The 19465-nt window shown below is 49.5% G+C and overlaps 1 protein-coding gene across 4 annotated transcripts in view; it reads left to right on the top strand.

The window, feature by feature from the left end:
- The window catches only part of KATNIP (katanin interacting protein), a 34756-nt gene that overhangs the window by 2075 nt on the left and 13216 nt on the right, over nucleotides 1-19465 (top strand). For all 4 annotated transcript variants that reach the window (XM_083585562.1, XM_083585565.1, XM_083585563.1 and 1 more), the window contains exons 3-14: nucleotides 1156-1325; nucleotides 2303-2403; nucleotides 3223-3357; nucleotides 4287-4409; nucleotides 5782-6019; nucleotides 6363-6503; nucleotides 7706-7902; nucleotides 10602-10711; nucleotides 11427-11499; nucleotides 11822-12034; nucleotides 13680-13820; nucleotides 16209-17037. In XM_083585562.1, coding sequence (XP_083441688.1) covers nucleotides 1156-1325; nucleotides 2303-2403; nucleotides 3223-3357; nucleotides 4287-4409; nucleotides 5782-6019; nucleotides 6363-6503; nucleotides 7706-7902; nucleotides 10602-10711; nucleotides 11427-11499; nucleotides 11822-12034; nucleotides 13680-13820; nucleotides 16209-17037 — 2471 coding nt within the window. The remainder of the gene's footprint in view (nucleotides 1-1155; nucleotides 1326-2302; nucleotides 2404-3222; nucleotides 3358-4286; nucleotides 4410-5781; nucleotides 6020-6362; nucleotides 6504-7705; nucleotides 7903-10601; nucleotides 10712-11426; nucleotides 11500-11821; nucleotides 12035-13679; nucleotides 13821-16208; nucleotides 17038-19465) is intronic.

The raw sequence follows: 19465 nt of genomic DNA, 5'->3' as shown, positions 1-19465 counted from the left end.
CATCTTTGCTGCTAGAGGCTTGGGGCCTCTCTGGCTTTTAGCAGCTTTGATGTGACAGCCGTGGTCATTCCTGGACGAAGACATCCTAGTCATGCTGTTCTAGGTATTGACTCCAAGAGAATTTGCACTAATGGCCAATATGCTACCAGCCCAAATTTAATGTGTTACTGCAAGGGTATGAAGCCCTAAACAACACGGGAGCAGCCTGTCTGAAGACCTACTTTCTTCATATATTCACACCTATTCTTTGAGATCTGCTGCAGAAGCATTGCTTGACTGCCTCTTGTGAATGGGACAGTCATTCATTCATTCAATTTGTATATAACCCTTTCTCCAAAGATCCCAGGGCAGTGTGCAACATTAAAAGCATACGTAACATGGCATAATGAAAAACAAGAAAACAAAAACCATAGTAATAGTCTCCACACTTTTAAAAGGCTGTAGATTGTTTAATGGCCAGAGGCCTGAGTAAAAAGCAGCACCTTAGGCAGGCAACCTCCGAGCCAGATTCTTTCCTGGCAGGATTTATTTATTCAAACATTCTTGATGTCAGCTTAAGACAAGTAGTATAGAAATGTATGTATGTATGTATGTATGTATGTATGTATAAATAAATAAATAAATAAATCCTGTCAGGAAAGAATCTGGCTCAGACCATGAAGGTCTTCCTGCTTAGATTTTCCTGCAAGAATCCTCTACACAAACAGACTGCAGACAAGGATGTGAACTTGGAGGTGGCTCTTGGATAGCATTTTTAAAGGCAGAAAACCAGCTTATTGATTTAAAATATCAATAAGCAACAGGTTTGTAGAAAAGCAAGCAGTAGCTTAGTAAACTCAGCAGTCCATCTTGGGGATTCCCAGGAACTCCTCCTTCCAGGGCAAGATGATTCTGTATTGTCCTTGAATCTAGCAGAGCCTGGACTCTGAGCAGAGGCAGAGGCAGGTTTCAGCAGACTGCTTCTCTCACTTGGTGCTCCCACAAATTTGGATAAAATTTGATGGTATTCCTCAGCTATTTGTAGGAGGAGCTCCATCATGTCTTTGTGGAGACTTCTGCAGCATCACAGAAGTCGTCACGGTAGCATTTTCTGTAGAGAGAACGTGATCCTTGGAGAACCCTCAAATCAGAAAATTGGTGTGCTGCATATTTTAGGATATTGAAAGAGCTCAGAAGAAAGGACCCTATGCAGATTAAGCTGGAGCAGCTGGAACAAGGGTTTATTCTGTATGTGAACGGAGCGAACTCAGAACTAACCAACCACCGCAAGAAAGTCAACCCTCAGAACTTTTTCAGAAGTGGCACACGAACAGCAAGGGGAAACTGTGAGTTCCTTCGTGACATAACTGTATTGAAACACCATTGCACCAGGAGTAGGCAGAAAGTAAGCTGGTGGTCATTTCCCAGTGTGCCACTTCGTATCTGCTGGCCTTGAGAATCCTTAAATGAAGAAGACTTTGGGCAAGAGTGAAGGGTCTTTAGCAAGAGTGAAGGCTCAACACAGAAGTCATCCCCCAGCTCTTAAGAGGTTCTCCTGATCACACCACCTTATTTGTGAATTTGACACACATTGGTGGACTTTAGGGAATCTCTAGCTTTTTAGTAAATCACCCAGTCAAAAGCGGACTCCATTTGCCTTGCATCGTGCCCCTGAAGGGTTGATTTCTCTGTTTGGGCACACAGGCTTTCTGCCATGTGCAGAGCCTAGAATAGAAACCTGCTCAGGAAAGGCATTTTGTTCTAGTTGACCCCACCCTCCCATTTCATCTACAGTAACTCTCTTCAAGTGACTTTAACGCCTCCAAGATGCTACAGCATCATCTCTGCCCATTTTAGTCCCCATTCTCAGGTCCTTCTACAGCTAACGAAAGCTGTGACATAAGCTGCCAGGCTCACTGCCTGGTGTCCCATACCTGCCATTACCAGCGCTGCTCCCTAGTCAGCCGACACAGAAGGCATTTTGGGAGAGGAAGGAAGCACCCAAAGCACTGCTGCTGCATGCAACATGGGCAGCCCTTGCCTGATGTGCCCCTCCCCCCTACAGTTTCTAACTTCTAGAAACCTTCAGTGCAGCTGAGGATACACCTGCCCTGCAGCTCAAGAGCTGACAGAGCAGCTAGTCCCAGTAACTCATGGTGTGAGTCTTTCCCACATTTGGAACCGTGTTCCTCTCTGTCCTTAGGGCACACGATAATCTGTAGGAGAGTTTTTGTGTTGAAAGCCTTGCCTCAGGGCAAGGAATGGCACTTGACAGCCTTTGAACCCTCCTTGTTCCAAGACTCAGCTCCAAATTTCCTTTCAGGTTCCAGTTCAAGAGCCCTGTTACAAGACGACGACGACAACCTACAAGGGAGGAGCACGCAAAGTGCACCAAGTAAAATCCAGCGCCGAGGGTGGCTCCAGGTAGGGAGGAGGAGGGTGCACACACTTTGCTCCTCGATGGCCCCAGATTCTGGTTGGGAAAAGTGGCAGAGCAGCTTTTAAACTGATCACTGGGGTGAGGGGAAAAGCCAGCAGGAGCCAAGGAGTGTCCCATTTGGAACAAATGTCCCTGGAGGATGAAGATGAAAAAAGACAGTTTCACTTAGGAAGTGTAGAGCTGGGCACTGAGTTTGTAGCCTAGTCCAACACTGACGCTCAGCCTAACCATTGCAGCACATTAGCCCTACATTGCAGGTTCACATTGAGAGCCAGTGTGGTGTAGTAGTTAAGAGCGGTGGACTCGTAATCTGGTGAACCGGATTCGCGTCTCCACTCCTCCACATGCAGCTGCTGGGTGACCTTGGGCTAGTCACACTTCTCTGAAGTCTCTCAGCCCCACTCACCTCACAGAGTGTTTGTTGTGGGGAGGAAGGGAAAGGAGAATATTAGCCGCTTTGAGACTCCTTAGGGTAGTGATAAAGCGGGATATCATATCCTCTTCTTCTTCTTTTTCTACACATCAAGGCTTCTAGCCTGTTGGTTTGATCCCGCTTAGGGGATTCCGCTTGTTAACGTAGGGCCGAAAGCATGCAAGAGAAAGTGTGAAAACAATGGTGGCCATTAGACTGGATTAAGACCATTCCAGAGCCCAGAGGATGCAAGGCAGACACAGAACATCAGCCAAATAATAGCTGGTGGGATTACAATGGATACTTGCCAGCGTGAAGGCAGTAGCAGATTCCTGTTTATTCCTCAAAAGAGTCAAACTTAACACACACAATGGGGTTTTCCATTTTCTAGAAAGCAGTGCAGATCAAAACAGAAAGTGGATCCAGACTCCATGTCTCTCCTCCTTCAGAGTACTCTGAGGATTTTGAACCTTATGAAAGCCTAAGCTCACATTCAAGTGACTGTGAACAGGATGACGCTCGCCAGGTATGTGCCTCCACCATTTTGCGAAAAGCATCTTTTATTATCGAAGGTGAAACTCTAGCACTAACACCAGGAAACAATTCTCCCTTCCAAGAGGGGTCTTACATTGATTTTTGTGCCTTGTTTCTTCTTAAGTTCATGACACACACACACACAAACACACACATTTGCACATGTGTGTACACACAGACTCAAACTAGCCACCCAGCCAAGGAATTTTAGCGTTTTCAAATATTTCTTCTTGGGTCTTTCGCAGGAAGGTGATGTCTCCAGCAAAACCTCTGAATCCATTGTGGGTCTTGCATTCATGAGCAGCAACACCAGCTGTTGCACTTCTTTACCTTTGTGCTGATTTGTTTTTAATTTGTGCTAAACTGTGGTCTGCAACTTTAAACAGTATTTAAGGTAACTGTAAAAAATCCATATTAGGGCAGTAGCTGCATTAGGCTCACCAGAACGTCAAAATAGCGTGCAAGCTTAAAAGTTCTCCTCTTTGTCAGATTTGATGGCAAACAAAGCAAGAGTGGTGGAGGAGGAAAAAAGCTGGATGATCAGTGTCTCTCGGTGGAATGTGGAAAGAAGCAGGAGACATTCGAAGGAGGCCTGTCAGATGCTGTACAGGTTTCAGGTTGTAGCTATGGAAGAAGGAAGATGTCGCAGGGAACCTGTCACATTTGCTGGTGCTCTGTGAAGAACACCAAGCTTGCACAAGATGTTGTACCTCTAACTTCCTCCCCTCTCACCAGTTTTTGCAGGTTTTTTCTCCCTGACAGAAACTGCCTCCAAGATGCTTACCTTGCCCTGCAGAGTGTCGGAAATGAAGTCTGGTGGATGTTGGCAGCATCCCCAGGGTTTGCTCTTGGCAATTTGCCTCTCCTAAGCAGAGAAGCATCAGGAAGTTTATTTACTGCTACTTCTCTGTCTGTTTCCAGAGTCTCAAATCTCCAGAAAGCACAATCCCCAGTGGCTATATCCTCTCCGTTCCAAGGGCAGAACAAAGTATGAGCAATTATGCTGAAAAGGAAGAGTTGCTTCTCAGCATGGAGGACATGAAGGTAGCCTTGGGTTTGCCTGGTGGGCAGCATCTCCAGAACCCTGACGAGATGAATCAAAAGCTCTGCTGGACTTGGGCAGGAGCTCTTCATAGGTGCCCACCCCCCCGACAATGACAGCCCCTCCTTGATCCCCTGTTGGAAAAGAGAGAGGGGTCTTTCTCCCTCAATAGCCTTTGGTTTTTCTCTTACTGCACAACCTAGGTCTGTTTACTGCAAGTGTTCCATCAGGCTTATGGCTTGGTAAACGTGTTTAGGGTTGCAGTCATAGTCTCCCTCATCTGCATGATGTCTTATTTATTGACAGTCTTTTCACCTGTATCATTCTCTAAAAGGTAAAGGTACCCCTGCCCGTACGGGCCAGTTGTGTCCAACTCTAGGGTTGTGCGCCCATCCCACTTAAGAGGCCGAGGGCCAGTGCTGTCCAGAGACACTTCCGGGTCACGTGGCCAGCGTGACGAAGCTGCTCTGGCGAACCTGCACCAGCGCAGCACACAGAAACACTGTTTACCTTCCCGCTATAAAGCGGTACCTATTTATCTACTTGCACTTTGACATGCTTTCGAACTGCTAGGTGGGCAGGAGCTGGGACCGAAAGATGGGAGCTCACCCCGCCACGGGGATTCGAACCGCCGACCATACGATCAGCAAGCCCTAGGCACTGAGGTTTTACCCACAGCGCCACCCGCGTCCCACACCATTCTCTAAAGGATACCCTAAATGGCTGTGGCAGGGAGGGGTCCCAGGTATAGAAACCTTCATCAAGGGGCCCTGCCTGTTGCTTAGGGTCCTCGACCTGTAGGGTGCTTGGATCATCCTCTGAGGACTCTGTGTTGGGTCACAGGCCAGGGCTCGGCAAGACTCATCCCTCTTGTTCAGTCAAAAAGTCTCCCAGAGTGACTTTGCAATGATCACTGGTAAGACAGTCCTCTGAGGCTGAGTCTAAACAACAAAATACACAAGGAAAAAGGGATGAGGAAGAAATAACCAAGCTCTAGTAGAACAAGGGGTGCAGAGAACTGAGGATTTGAGCTTCATTCTGCAAGCTGTGCTTTCTTTTGGCTGGGTGACTCATCTGAGTTCTCCTAGCTGTGATTCTGGGTGTTCCTGGGACCTGCATAGAGCTAACAGCTCCCAGTAACAGCCGCTGCCTCCTGATGGCCAGACTCTGATTCACCCTGCACCTCTTCATTGTCGCAGCATGTTGGATACGGAAGGGGATTTATAGCAGAATCTTACATACATCAACACAGAGCAGTCACATTGAGTTTACTGAGGTTTTCTGCAAGGTAAATGGATACCAGGTAGCAGCCTTGATTTGGATCCTTTTTTTATTGTGAGATTTTCAACCTGTCTCTCTGGAATTTTGTGGCAGGAACTCCGGCAGAACTTGGAGTTCAGCGTGAATCAGAAGAGGATGGAGGAAGATTGCTCGGAAGGGGAGACCTCTGACTCTGTGGAGGAGGACGTGCCTGCGGGGGCCTCAGAGGCAGAGGAGCCCCTTGACTCTTCTGGAGAAGGCACTGGGCTTCTCCTCAGCAACGCAGGAGACTCCCCAGCAGCAGCTGCGCCCACCTCTCTCCTTGTGCTGGAATTCAAGCCCAATTGCCAAAGTAAGTCCAGAGGGGGCTAACTGCCTGCCTTGGACCAGAGAGGAAAGAGAGAGTGTATTTTGTGCTGCTTGTAGAGAATTCTGCCAATCTCCCTTTCCCTTTTTGTGTCTTGTCTGGTTTGACTGTGGATGTGCTGGTGGAAGGTGAGGTGCTGGCATTAGCCTTGTTTTCCACCACTCCCACTCTCTCATGGTACCAAAATAGGCAGTGTCTGAGAGGCAGTGGCCTCCCCTGTACCTTGGGGAGTGCCTGATTGCCTTTGCCTCTTCCACTCCCCGTGAGCTCGTGCTGCCTTTCCTCAAGGAAGCCAGCCTGGGCATCACTTCTGTTTGTCTTTCCATAGACATGAAGAAGGAGCGGAGCCTCTCTGCAAAAAGGAAGGGCAGCGCTGAGACCTACGTCCCCACCAAGCCTGGTAGCCAAGTGGCTCGACCGCTCTCCGCTGGGTGCCTGCACCAGGAGGATCAGGAACAGACGCCCTCCAGTAAGGGAGATGGTGATTGTTTCATTGCAACACCTAAAAGTTTGAGGAGATGCAGAGGCTGCAGGAGGGGCCTGCCGTGAGGATGAAAAGGGACCATAGGCAGGTCCTGTTGCCTCGCAAGGGCCCAGCTGGGTGTGCTGCTTGCTTGCATTCATGCTCTCGTTGTCATGTATCACCATCTCGCTGGGGAGCCCATTGGGATCTCATTAGTGAGGCACACAAAGCCTTCCTTGCAGAGAGATGAGAGGAAAGGGAGTGTGACTTGGGCATGCCTCTTGGCAGTCGACTGACGTCTTTCTCTTGTGGCGTAGCATTTTCAAGCATTGCACTGCACGGATATAGAACCCCCAAGAGCACGCCAATGTTTGGGAAGACTGGCTTGCAAAGCAGCCACCAGCCCTCAGAAGTCGCCATCAAATCTGACTTCAGATTGTTCTCCACAAATAGCCCTTCACAGGTTTCTTGGGTGCACATGTTTCTCCGGCTCTTTCTGCCTTTCTCTTTCTCAAAGAGCTCAGCTTTCAAATATGCCCCAGCAGCCCTGTCATCAGAGAAATGCCTCTTGACTCCACCTCTCTCTACAGCTTGCAAGCTCCTCAAAAGGTTACCCTGTTTACTTTCTTCCCTCTTTGCTGTGTCCCTCCTTTTCGGCTGAATCCTTTCCTTCTCAAGTGGCTGCCCTGCTTTCCTCCTCCTCCTCCTCCATGCTGGTTTTTCTGCTTCTCCTGAGCTGCTGTCTCTTCCTTCATGCCTTCTCTGCCTCTTCCTTGGCAGGTTTTCCTCCCCACTTGGCGGAAATGGCACAGGGCCCTGACTGTCCTTTTCTCCCTCTGCTGCTCAGACCTGAGTGGAGCCCGCCTCAGCTCATTGCTCTATGTCTGGAGTCACATCCTTGAACCCAGCAGATTGTTAGTTTAGGGGAAATGGCAGGAGCTGGGCGGTAGCTGCTTTGACCTCTCTGGCATCCTTGTGGGGCTGGAGGCTTGTGCCAGGGAGAAGGGTCCATATCCTGCCCTGGGTGGTGCATAGGAGAGCCCTGGGTTTCCTTGCTGTGCATCACATACAAGACATGCCCCCTCTTCCTCCTCTGGGCATTTCCTATCCTGTGGCACAGGAGCCCTTTCAGCCTTAGCCTGGGGCAGGACTCACTTGCGCTTTGAGAAAATGGTCAGAAAGTCTTTTCTGCTTCTTTTGGGCACCAGGGCCAATCAGCCGATCCGAAAGGCCTCTCTCGGCCACCCGGAAGAACGTGTGTGAGAAAAAAGACCCTGTGCTCTCGGCTTCTGTGGTCCTGAAGGCGGTGCAGGCAGAAAACGAGACCCTCCAGAAGGAGCTTCTCTGCAGGCAGCTTCAGGCTGGGCCCCTGAGGGCTGAGCTGGAGCCAGCCGCTTCTGCTGAGGTCAGTAGCAGAAGCCGTCTCTCTCTCCCCACCAAGTGAGTTGGCGCTCCCTATGTACACCCACCCCACCCTCGCCCTGCCCATTGCAAGCTTTCTCTGCTGACAGATAAACTGCCAGTGCCACGCTGAGCACTGCAAACCCCTTCCCAGCTGCTATGGGCAGCCCTGGAAGAGTTTGTACGACTGGCGCTTTCATGGCAATGGAGAGCGGGCTCCTCCTGCTGCCTGATCCCAAATGTAGTCAGCTGGGGGGGGGGCGCCAATGGTTCCCTCTGTGACTTAGCAAAAGGAAGGGGTTGTTTGGAAAGCAAGAGGGGCCGAGAGAAAGTGAAAGTTTGAACAGTCAAAAGTGGCTTCATCCACTGCATGGGAATAGGAGGGTGCAGAGGTAAATTTAGGGCAATGCCGCTGGGCATGAAATGCATTTGCTTCTACCAGCAGATGTGCTAAAGTGGCGGTGATTTGGGACAGCAGCTGGGGAGAGAAGCCTCCTGCTTCCTTGCGCTGTCTCTGCCTGCCTGTTGCCAGCCACTGCCACGGAGTCACACTTGATTTCAAAAGAGGAAACTCTCCCGAAATGAGGAGGCTGCTAAAAAGGCAGAGTCAAGAGGGCCAAATCGCTGGAATTGCTCGGGAGTTGTATAGAAGCTCAACTGGAGCGTGTAGTGCAGATCAGGAACGGCAGCTCTAGGGCCAAGAGGAGGCCAGCGTGGTTAACAGGCAGAGGCAAAGAAGCCCTCGGAGACGGAAGTCTTGTCCAAATGAGAAGAACCAAAAGGAACACAAACTTTGCTCCCCCCCAAAAGCGCAAGCAGAGAGGGTGGGATTGTAGAATGGTAGAATTGTAGAGTAGGAAAAGACCCCAAGGGTCTACTCCCTGCAATGCAGGAATCTCAGCTAAAGCATCCATGAGAGACGGCCATCCAACCTCTGCTTAAAAACCTCCCAGGAAGGAGAGGCCACCACCTCCCAAGGGAGACTGTTCCACAGTCAAACAGCTCTTACTGTCAGGAAGTTTTTCTGATGTTTAGTCAGAATCTCCTCTCTTGCAACTTGAATCCATGGGTTCGAGTCCTACCCTCCAGAGCAGCAAAGAACAAGTTTGCTCCATCTTCCATATTACAGCCCTTGAGATATTTGAAGATTGCAATCATATCTCCTCTCAGCCTCCTCTTTTCCAGGCTAAACCTACACAGCTCCTTCAACTGTTCCTCATCAGGCTTGGTTCCCAGACCCTTGGTCATTTTAGTTGCCCTCCTCTGCACACCTTCCAGCTTGTCAGCATCCTTCTTAAATTATGGTGCCCAAAATTGGACACAGTATTCCAGTTGTGGCCTGACCAAGGCAGAACAGAGTGGAACTATTCCTTCCCTTGATCTGGACACCAGCCTTCTGTCGATGCAGCCTAGAATTGCATTAGTTTCTTTTGCTGCTGCATCACACTGTTGACTCATGTTAAGCTTTTGATCCACCAAGACCCCTAGATCCTTTTCACATGTACTGCTAGTGTCCCCCATCTTTTATTTGTGCATCTGGTTCTTCCTGCCTAAGTGCAGAACCTTACCTTTGTCCCTATTGAAATTCATTTTGTTGGCTTGTGCCCAGTTCGCCAATCTATTAAGGTCATTTTGAGTTCAGATTCTGTCTTCTGTGGCATTGTCTGTTTGGTAACATCTGCAGACATTTGATGAGCATCCCCTCTTGCAAGCCTGAGCTCATTCTTGGCTGCTTGTGTACACTCCTTGTTTGTGATTTCCCCTTTCTTCCATTTCTTATACATTCCCTTCTTACATCTGAACTCATCTGTAAAACGTGCCTCTCACTTTTCTTTGTTGCTGTGATTGTCTGCCTTTGTGCCTTCAGTATTTCATCTTTAAGAACCTCCCATCCATCTTGGACTCTCTTCTCTTTGAGTATTTCTTCTTCTTTCTCTTTTTTTAAAAAAGATTTTATTAAAGTTTTTTCATAATACAATAAGATAAAATAAACTAAGTAAAAACAAAAACAGAGAAAGAGAAAAGGAAACAAACAAAAAAATGAAAAAAGAGAACAGAAAAAAGAAGAAAAATAAATGTCCAGGAAAATCTGGACGTATGGCAACCCTAGTGAGGAGACAACTGAAATCAAGATATAGGGCAGATCCCATGGTGGGGGAGGAGGAACAACCTGGCAGCCAGGTGTCCTTTAACCACCTGGAGTTCTCTTCAGGGCCAGCCCCACCAGCAGGTGCAGTGAAGCAGTTGCCTGAGGTTGCAGTTGCTGGGGGGCAGAGAGCAGTGTTGCAGGAGGGAGCTTGCCCTTCTCTCCTTCAGCTAGTCTCTGGCCTCCAGTGTGGTGGGGAGCTGCTGTCCTGTTGCCATTGTTGAAGAAGGGTTCAGCGCCCATCCAGCTGGCTCCTGTCTGCTATCTTGGGAGGGAGGGCCACATTGCCCTTAACCTCAGGCAGCCCACAAGAGGGAGGAAGCGCCACATTTCGACTGCCAGGCTCCTGGGTGATCCGTACATGAAGGGAGTGTCCCCCTGAGCCCTCTAAAGATGAACAGCCGTGCACATGTGACTGCCAAGTGACTCCCAAGTGCCCTGCAAATGCATGGCCAGGTTGTCGTCCTAGATGCTTCAGCCTAAGCTTGTTCTGGAGCTCCCAGAGGGGGTTTTGGCAACCCCGTGACCTGTTATGTTTGCGTTTCCGCCTCTCACAGCTGCCGTCGCCTTTGCCACCTGCGTCTGCAACAAATGAGCCTCCTCAAAAGCTGCAGGAGGGAAGCGTCGTCTCCACGGCCATGGAGAGGATTGGGCACCTAGGAAACAGGTGGCTGTGTGGGTTTATTTTGAATCCTTTTCCAGGGGCAATTCTGAGCCAAGGGGGCGGAGGGGGTCTGGTATGTGCAAGTAAGCACCCAGGTCCAAATGGATCCCCATGCCTTCCCCTATCTCTGCTGGGTCCCCTTGTCATCCTATCCATGTTGAAGAAGCGCCGGCTCATGAGGTGATGGCATCGGTGCCATTGTGAGGGCCTCGTCCAGGATGTGTAGACGGGGGGTAGAGGTTGCGGTCCATTGTGGGGCCAATTCTGAGGTTGAGGTGAGGTGCTGGGGCCATTGGCTCTCCTTCCCGAATGCCTGGCAAGAGAGGGGTGTCTGGGGACTGGGCTCAGCACACTGGCAATGGTTGCGCATGGAAGTGTCTGGGCCCAGAATGCCTGCAAGTGGGGAACACGGTGTCATACCCGAGGGGGACACATTCCTAACTGCTCCTAAACAAAAAATATCCTGGAACAGACCTGGAGTTTCAGGCCAGTTTGCTAACTCTTGAGAGCGTTTCCAGTCTCTGGCAAGGTAGCCCAGATCTTGCCCATCCTCAGCCGAGACAGCAGAGCTGCACCTCATTCTCCAGGTGGTCCAGGTCTTTGCCTGAAGGTTCAGGCTGTGCAGCGATCAGGGCAGGAGCTGAGTTGGGCCTTCAGTTGTCCGTCTCGGGACTTCCTGCCAGAGTCTGACCTGTGACTGTTCTGCTCCCTATTTCAGGCAACAGAAGAAGCTTCTGAAAGTGCTGCAAGAGATTGAGAGCCAGTCTTCCTGCCGCAGCTCCCCAGTGCTGGTAGGGAAGGAGGCTTTTACGAGTGGCAGAAGCCACAGCTGTGCCGTCGAGTCATCCTCTTCCCCAGGCCCCGTAGAAATCAGTAGTGGAAGTGAAATGACCTCAGGTGGGATGAAGGCCCCAGAAGCTCTAGGCAGACGGGCCACGCCAGGGTTGGGATGGCAGGCTCAGTAACGGATCCCTTGGCATGGCTGCGCGATTTGCTCTGCGCGTGGCATAGGGCAGAGGAGCCATGTGGCAAGGCCCCTTTGCCCTCACCTTCCTGCTGCTCCCCTTGGGGCATCAGCTTCTGGTGGCGGCCTCTCAGTTTTCACCCTCCTAGGGCCAGCTGGAATTGGAGAGGGAGGTCCGGGATGCCATCTACATCACTGTGGAGATCCTCTCCAACTGGGGCAACGCCACCAGGGTGGGCCTGACGGAAGTGGAGTTCTTTGATCTGCACCACGCCAAAGTGTTTGTGTCTCCTCACGACGTGGACATCCGGCACGCCGACATGCCAGGAGAGCTGGGCTGCCTGGTCAACAGAAACTCCAAGGTAGGCTCTGCCTGCAGGATCCAGGCCCCCCCTCCTTTCCAGGGCGGTGCGAAGCCCCTCTTCCATTTCAGCAAATGCACTGTGGTGGGTTTCAAACAGCACCTGGCTCCGGGGGTTCTCCTGGTTCAACTCCTCAGGACAGAGAGTGTGCCATGCAGCGTATCTCAGCCCCCTCCTCAGAAACACCAGACTTGTTCCGATCTCATGCACAGCTTCCTTGCTTTTTGCCCCTGGATGGACTGTGATCCACGCGATGGTCACCTCCAGGCTTGATTATTGTAACTCACTCTACGTGGGGCTACCCTTGAGACTGACCCAGAAACTCCAGCGAGTGCAGAATGCCACGGTGAGACTCCCTACGGGGTCTTTGCCGCAGGATCACATTCACCCGGTTCTATACCAACTGTACTGGCTCCTGGTGGAGTACAGAGTCAGGTTTAAGGTGCTGGTTTTAACCTTTAAAGCCCTATACGGCCTAGGACCCTCGTACATACAGGACTGCCTCTACTGGTATGTCCCACAGAGGAACCTACGGTCTGCAAATAAAAACATCCTGAAGGTCCCAGGCCACAGAGAGGTTAGGCTGGCCTCAACTAGAGCCAGGGCTTTCTCGGCTGCGGCTCCGATCTGGTGGAACACTCTGTCACAAGAGACTAGGGCCTTCGGGACTTGACATCTTTCTGCAGGGCCTGCAAGACAGAGCTGTTCCACCAGGCCTTTGGCCAAGGCTCAGTCTAACACCCTCTCTCCTGTAATCCTCATAGAACGCTAACCCAATGGTTGCCATTAATTTGATTCTGAATTGATTTTAGAATGTATTTTAATTAATTGACTGTGTGATTTTATGTACACTGTGCTATTTTTACTTGTTGTTAGCCGCTCTGAGCCCAGCTTTGGCCGGGGAGGGCGGGATACAAATAAATAATTATTATTAGCATTAGCATTTGTTTCCCTTTGCTCAGCTTGTTTCAAGGAGTGGCTAGGATGAGCCTCCATAGGTGAGGCTGCAGCTGCTCTTGGGGGGGGGGGTAGCTTTGAGGCCTGGCCGGGGGGGGCAGTAGCACCAGCTTTGCTGCATTCCATGCAAGGCCTGCTTACCCACGAAGGTCAAAGTGGGCAGGTGGGGGGAGCAGGATCAAAAGGAGCTGGCAGGCAAAGAGAAGCAAGCTGAAGAGGCCTCTGTTTGTTTGAGAAACAGGCAGGCGTCTTTCATCACTTGAAGCATGGATATTTCTTTAAGGCTTTAAAAACATTTAAATCTACTGTTCTGTGCCTGTCAACTCAGTCTGCTTGAGAAAAGTTTGCCGTCCAGAAGGGAGGTGGTCAGAAATGCCTGTCGCTCTTGAAGGTCCGGTCTCTTAATCTGCAAGTCGGTGTCCTGTTGGGATCCTGGCAAGCTGCAAAGCTGATTTACTTTGATTAGAACAAGCCCCCCCCCCCGCCGGTTTGACCCAGGCAGCGGCTCTCTGGAGCTGCAGGGAGGCTGCCGCTGGCTCTCCCCGAGGCAAGCCTGGCTTCCCCCAGGAGCAGGTGGGCATGCGGCTCTTGCCCTCCTCTGGCCTCCCCTTCTGCTCTCCAAGCTGCAGCAGCCGGGCTCCTTCCTTCCCAGCCATCTGCTGCGAGGGTTTGCTTCCGTGTCTCCTAGGTCAGTAAAGAGCGCTTCCCCTGGACGTGCCTCTTCCAGCCTCCAGTGCAGCTGTACTTCGTGGTCCGAAATCCCAGCTTGTCTGATGACTTTGGTCTGTCCCGGATCAGGATTTGGAATTACAGCACCCCTGTGCCCAGTGTAAGTGATGACTTTGGTCGTGGGCACCTCAGGGTGCGGCATGTGCTGTTCTCGGCTGTTATTCCATTAGCCTTGGAGAGGGGGGGGGGTGTTGTTTTTGCCACAGCTTCCATTCTAAGCTGCAGAAATACTTGGGTGACGCCTTCAAAACAAGACTTGCCCTTGAGGCTGCATCGTGAGAATTTCCAAACAACAAAAAGAGCCTGCAGAGTTTTGGACAGTCCTTTTCCATTTTGAATTGGCTTTTGGGCATGATCAGAAAGAAAGAGAGAAGTTACTAGGATATCATGCAGTAGGGGAAAAAATGCCTTGGGAACTGCTGTTGTTGCTGCTGCCAAGTGGGGCCTGCAACAGACAGTTGCAGTATGGAGTGCTCCTGATCCGGGTTCTAGCCTGCCTGTCCTGCCTCCATTTCTTAGGCACATGGTTTTCCTTTCCCTCCCCCAATAGGCAGACATTGTTGTGTGATCTCTCCACAGGCTGAGTCCTCCATGGGCCGCTTTTTCAGTCTTTTTGCCCCATTCAGTTTCTTCTCATACTCAATATTTTTTCCTAAACCTTGACGATCCAGCTGGTCTTTGGTTGCACACTAAGCCTCCGTTCGCAAGGCTGCTGGCAAAGGTGGTGCGCAGCCAAAGCCACCTCCCACAGCAGATGGCAAGCGCTTCATGGTTCTGGAGATTCGCTGTGAGAATTGCTCAGAGAGCCTGCTGGGGTGATTTGTTCAGAATGGCTCCAGGTACTGAGCAAAAGAGGATTTTCTATTCTGGATTATAGATGAGCTAAGCCTTATCCTCCATGACTCATTCTCATCTGTGCTGTCAGAGAGGCAGTACTCATATGGCAGCACAAAGAGAAGGGAAATGGGGAAGCCGAGAGCAAAGAGGGAGGCCTCATGCAGCTCTTAAAGCAGATCAGAAGTAACCCCCCTTTCCCCTGGGAAAAAAGGGGGCAGGAGGGCAGTTTGCTTGCTGGTCTTCTTGGGGGTCAGGTGCTTGCCTGGTGTAACTCCAGGGCCTTGAGAACAGGTCCTTAAGTCCAGGCTCTGACGGGAAGAAAAATTGTCCAAGCCAAAATGGAGCCATTATGAAGGTTAGCAGGGATGGCTCACCTGTGGTCCTCCAGGTGTTCATGGACCCCACTCCCATCATTCCTGACCATTGGCTTCACTGGCTGGGAATGATGGGAGCTAAGACTCCAACAACATCTGAGCAGTCACAGGTTGGCCATCCCTTGTTTAAGGAAATGGAGAGAAGCACAGAAGCTTCAGAAAACCAGCCTCAAGGCATGAGTAGGTATTGGTCTTATCCCAGGGTAACACTGAACTGCATGCAGGGGATCTGTGGCCCTCCAGATGTTGTTGACCTGCAACCTCCATCACCCTTGATGGGCCTTTGAACGTATAAATAAATCTGACCTTGCCATAGTCCTCTTCTGTCGGCCACGCCAGCTGGGGCTGATGACATTTGGCATGCAGCAACATCAAGAGGGCAGCGGGTGCCCCATCATCCCTGCACCCAATTGTGTTTTAGCATCACAAGAACAAGCAGCAGCAACTTTGTGCTCTCTTTCTCCCTCTACACTTCTGACATGGCACATGGAGGAGGTCAGAGCTTTTGCTTGCCTTGTACATTAACAGCCGTTTAGTGTGTTATCTGAACCCAGACACTGGGGCTGACTTTGATTTATTAAAGCAAACCAACTTCTATCCCTAAGCTTTAGCTTAACCACAGTTTATGGCATGGGCACCACGCTAAACCGCAGCTAATCTAAAGTGGAAGAGGAACTCCCTCTTCCTTCCCCACAGCCCCACCTGGTGGCCGGTGGGAGCACATGACTCTGAGGCTGGCACAGGCTCGCTCTTGTAACACTAAACCAGGTGTCAGCAAACTTTTTCAGCAGGGGGCCGCTCCACTGCCCCTCAGACCTTGTGGGGGAGCCGGACTATGTTTGGGGGGTGGGGAATGAATGAATTCCCATGCCCCACAAATAACCCAGAGATGCATTTTAAATAAAAGGACACATTCTACTCATGTAAAAACACACTGATTCCCGGACTGTCTGCGGGCCGGATTTAGAAGGCAATTGGGCTGGATCCGGCCCCGGGCCTTTGTTTGCCTACCCATGCACTAAACCATGGTTTAGTGTTATGCCTGAACACAATCAATTCCTCAACACCTACAGGTTTAATTGTGAGGAAGATACTGGCACCCCTTCACATGTGTCAGAGCTGAAGTGCTTCGCATATCTTTTTAGCTTGCTGCTGACTGTCTCTCTTCACATCTGAATATGAATTGGGCTCCTTTGGGAAGGCATGAAATGAAAACCACTGACTTTGGCTTGGCTCCCAGACCCAGGTCCTCCTTTTGTTTTTCTTTGTGTTTTCAGGATCTTGACATTGGAGCAAGAAATATCATTGTCTATGTGGATGGAAACCTTGTATTTGCTGGTGAACTTCAAAAGGGCTGTGGAAACGAGGGTGCCGATGGCAGCAGCTGCACCACCATTGAGCTCCCAGAAAGTTGCTCCGTTCCTGGGAAGGGGAGGGAAGGAAGGGGCTGGGGCGCGGCAGACTGGAGCCACGAGCCAGGCAGGGGGCCGTTGAATCTGAAGCCTCCCTTGGGGGAAAATTGCTCCGAGGAAAAGGACAGCTCTCTTGGCCTGGTTAAGTTGAAGCAAGATCTCCAAGAAGCACCTGGCTCACTTTCCAGGGGGAAGGTCCATAGCCCCCTCTCGCCAGAGACCATGGAGCCCGCTCATTCCGACGACGATCTTTCTCTGAGTGAACAAATGGAAAAACTTTCTGGAAGGAAACTGTCTCGGCTTCCTGGTGTGGAACTGCCCTGCATCCTGCCCACTTCCGAGGCCAAAGAAAAGAGCCGGGTCTGCTCACCTAAGCAAAACCCATTCCCCTGGCTTGAATCACAGCAAGCCCAGCTGCCCGCCGAGACCATCGGGAGGGGCTGCCTAGGAACAAGCGACAGGAGCCCCCACCCCTGCCCAGATGATCGAGAGAGATCCCACCTTGAGTCTGCGGAGGGGAAGCTGCTGGCAGGCGCCAGGAAAGAGTCGGCCACTGGCTTGGACTTCCTGAGTCCCCTGCCCAGCAAGTGCAACTATGCGGCCGACCTGCTGCTTCCTGGGCGAAGCCTGGGAGGCCACGGAAGGGAAGAGTTTGGCCATGCCATATTCAAGGAGGAAGGTCCACCGGACATAGGTAAGAACTGATCCCCGGCCAGCTTCCCTTAGGTGTCCGGTCGGGTCATCTGGTTTTCGGGGCCCTTCTTAGACAGCGAGCACTTGCCTGCTGGCCACAAAGGGGAAGTGTGGGGTGGTGCCCCCATCCACAACTTCTTCCTTGGGCACAACTGACCCGCACAGTCTCCTTGGGATGCCTTGAAGAAGTGTGTTTATAATCACACAGCGAGCAGTGGAGGTGGAAGTGGCAGATGTGGGAAGTGACTCCCTTGGCAGCTGAAGGAAATCCCCCTCCCCTCGCAATTTCCCCACCCTTCAGCTGCACTCGCTAACTGCCGGGCCAAGAGAGCCTGCACACCGTCTTCCTGGTGGAGCTGGGGACTATTCATTTTTTTTTAAAAAAAATATTTTTATTTTTCCATATAAACACAATACAACAAACATAAACATACAAGAACAAAAACAAAACAAAAAACATGTATCATTTCATATCCTAATTTCATATCCTATCTTCCCCGACTTCCTCATGCCTCCCCTTTCTGTATTCCAAATTCTTATCGATTGTTCAGCAAATCTTCCCTTATTTTAATTTAAATTTAGACTATTCTTCCTTATTTTCCTTGTCTTAACCATTACTAATAGTAACCATTTACTTTCCAGTCCAACATCATTCTAACTTTCATTAACTTTGTAATATTTCTTTAAATAGTCCTTGAATTTTTTCCATTCTTCTTGCGCTGCTTCTCTTCCCTGGTTTCGGATTCTGCTCGTCATTTCTGCCAAGCCCATATAGTCTATCACCTTCAACTGCCATTCTTCCAGTGTGGGTAGTTCTTGCGTCTTCCAGTACTTCGCAATGAGTATTCTAGCTGCTGTTGTAGCATACATAAAGAAAGTTATATCCGTCTTTAACACCCCTTGGCCGACAATACCCAAGAGAAAGGCCTCTGGTTTCTTGGAGAAAGTATATTTAAATACCTTTTTAAGTTCATTATAGATCATTTCCCAGAATGCCTTAATCTTCGGGCAAGTCCACCAAAGATGAAAAAATGTACCTTCAGTTTCTTTACATTTCCAACATTTGTTGTCAGGCACATGGTAAATCTTTGCAAGCTTGACTGGGGTTATGTACCACCTATATATCATTTTCATAATGTTTTCTCTTAAGGCATTACATGCCGTAAATTTTATCCCGGTGGTCCACAACTTTTCCCAATCAGCAAACAAGATATTATGACCAATGTCCTGAGCCCATTTAATCATAACCGATTTAACCGTTTCATCTTGTGTATTCCATTTCAGCAGCAGATTGTACATTTTAGACAAATTCTTAGTACTGGATTCTAACAGTTCTGTCTCCAGTTTTGATTTTTCCACCTGGAAGCCAATTTTACTGTCCAGTTTAAACGCTTCATTTATTTGATGGTAGTGGAACCAGTCTCTCACCTTCCCTTTTAATTTCTCAAAACTCTGCAATCTCAATTTGTCCCCTTCCTTTTCCAAAATTTCCCAGTATCTTGGCCACTTGGACTCCATATTTAACTTTTTAACTGCCTTAGCTTCCATTGGCGACAGCCACCTTGGAGTCTTATTTTCCAGCAAGTCTTTATATCTGTCCCAGACATTTAGTAGTGCTTTTCTGACAATATGATTTTTAAAACTTTTATGTGCTTTAACCTTGTCATACCACAAATATGCATGCCACCCAAAAATGTTATTAAAACCTTCCAAATCCAAAATGTCTGTGTTTTCAAGAAGTAGCCATTCTTTCAGCCAGCAGAAAGCTGCCGCTTCGTAGTAAAGTTTAAAGTCTGGCAGGGCAAACCCCCCTCTTTCCTTTGAATCCGTTAGTATCTTAAATTTAATTCTGGGCTTTTTGCCCTGCCAGACAAATTTAGATATGTCTTTTTGCCACCTCTTGAAACAATCCATTTTATCAATTATTTGCAATGCTTGGAACAAAAACAACATTCTTGGCAATACATTCATCTTTATAGCTGCAATACGGCCTAACAAGGAAAGCTTCAAGTTGGACGAAATCTCCAAATCTTTTTTCACTTCTCTCCAAGTTTTTTCATAATTATCTTTAAACAAATTCACATTTTTAGCTGTCATATTTATACCCAAATATTTCACTTTTTTAACCACAGTCAACCCTGTCTCATTCTGGAACCTTTCCTTTTCTATCTGTGTCAAATTTTTCTCTAAAACCTTTGTCTTAGACTTATTCAATTTAAATCCTGCCATTTGACCAAACTCTTGAATTATTTCCAAAACTCTTTTCGTGCTAGCTTCTGGCTCTTGCAATGTAAGTACTAAGTCATCTGCAAATGCTCTCAGTTTATATTGTTTAGCTCCGACCGGAGCTGGGGACTATTCAGACCCTTTCAGCTTGGCAACTGCAGTGGATGGAGAAGTTGCCGCAGGAGTGCTGCTTCTCGGAGGTG

Source organism: Podarcis filfolensis (assembly GCF_964270895.1).
Source record: "Podarcis filfolensis genome assembly, chromosome: 14".
NCBI classification, from domain to species: domain Eukaryota; kingdom Metazoa; phylum Chordata; class Lepidosauria; order Squamata; family Lacertidae; genus Podarcis; species Podarcis filfolensis.
Note: the sequence above shows the minus strand (reverse complement) of the source record. Positions and strands in the feature narration are given on the sequence as shown.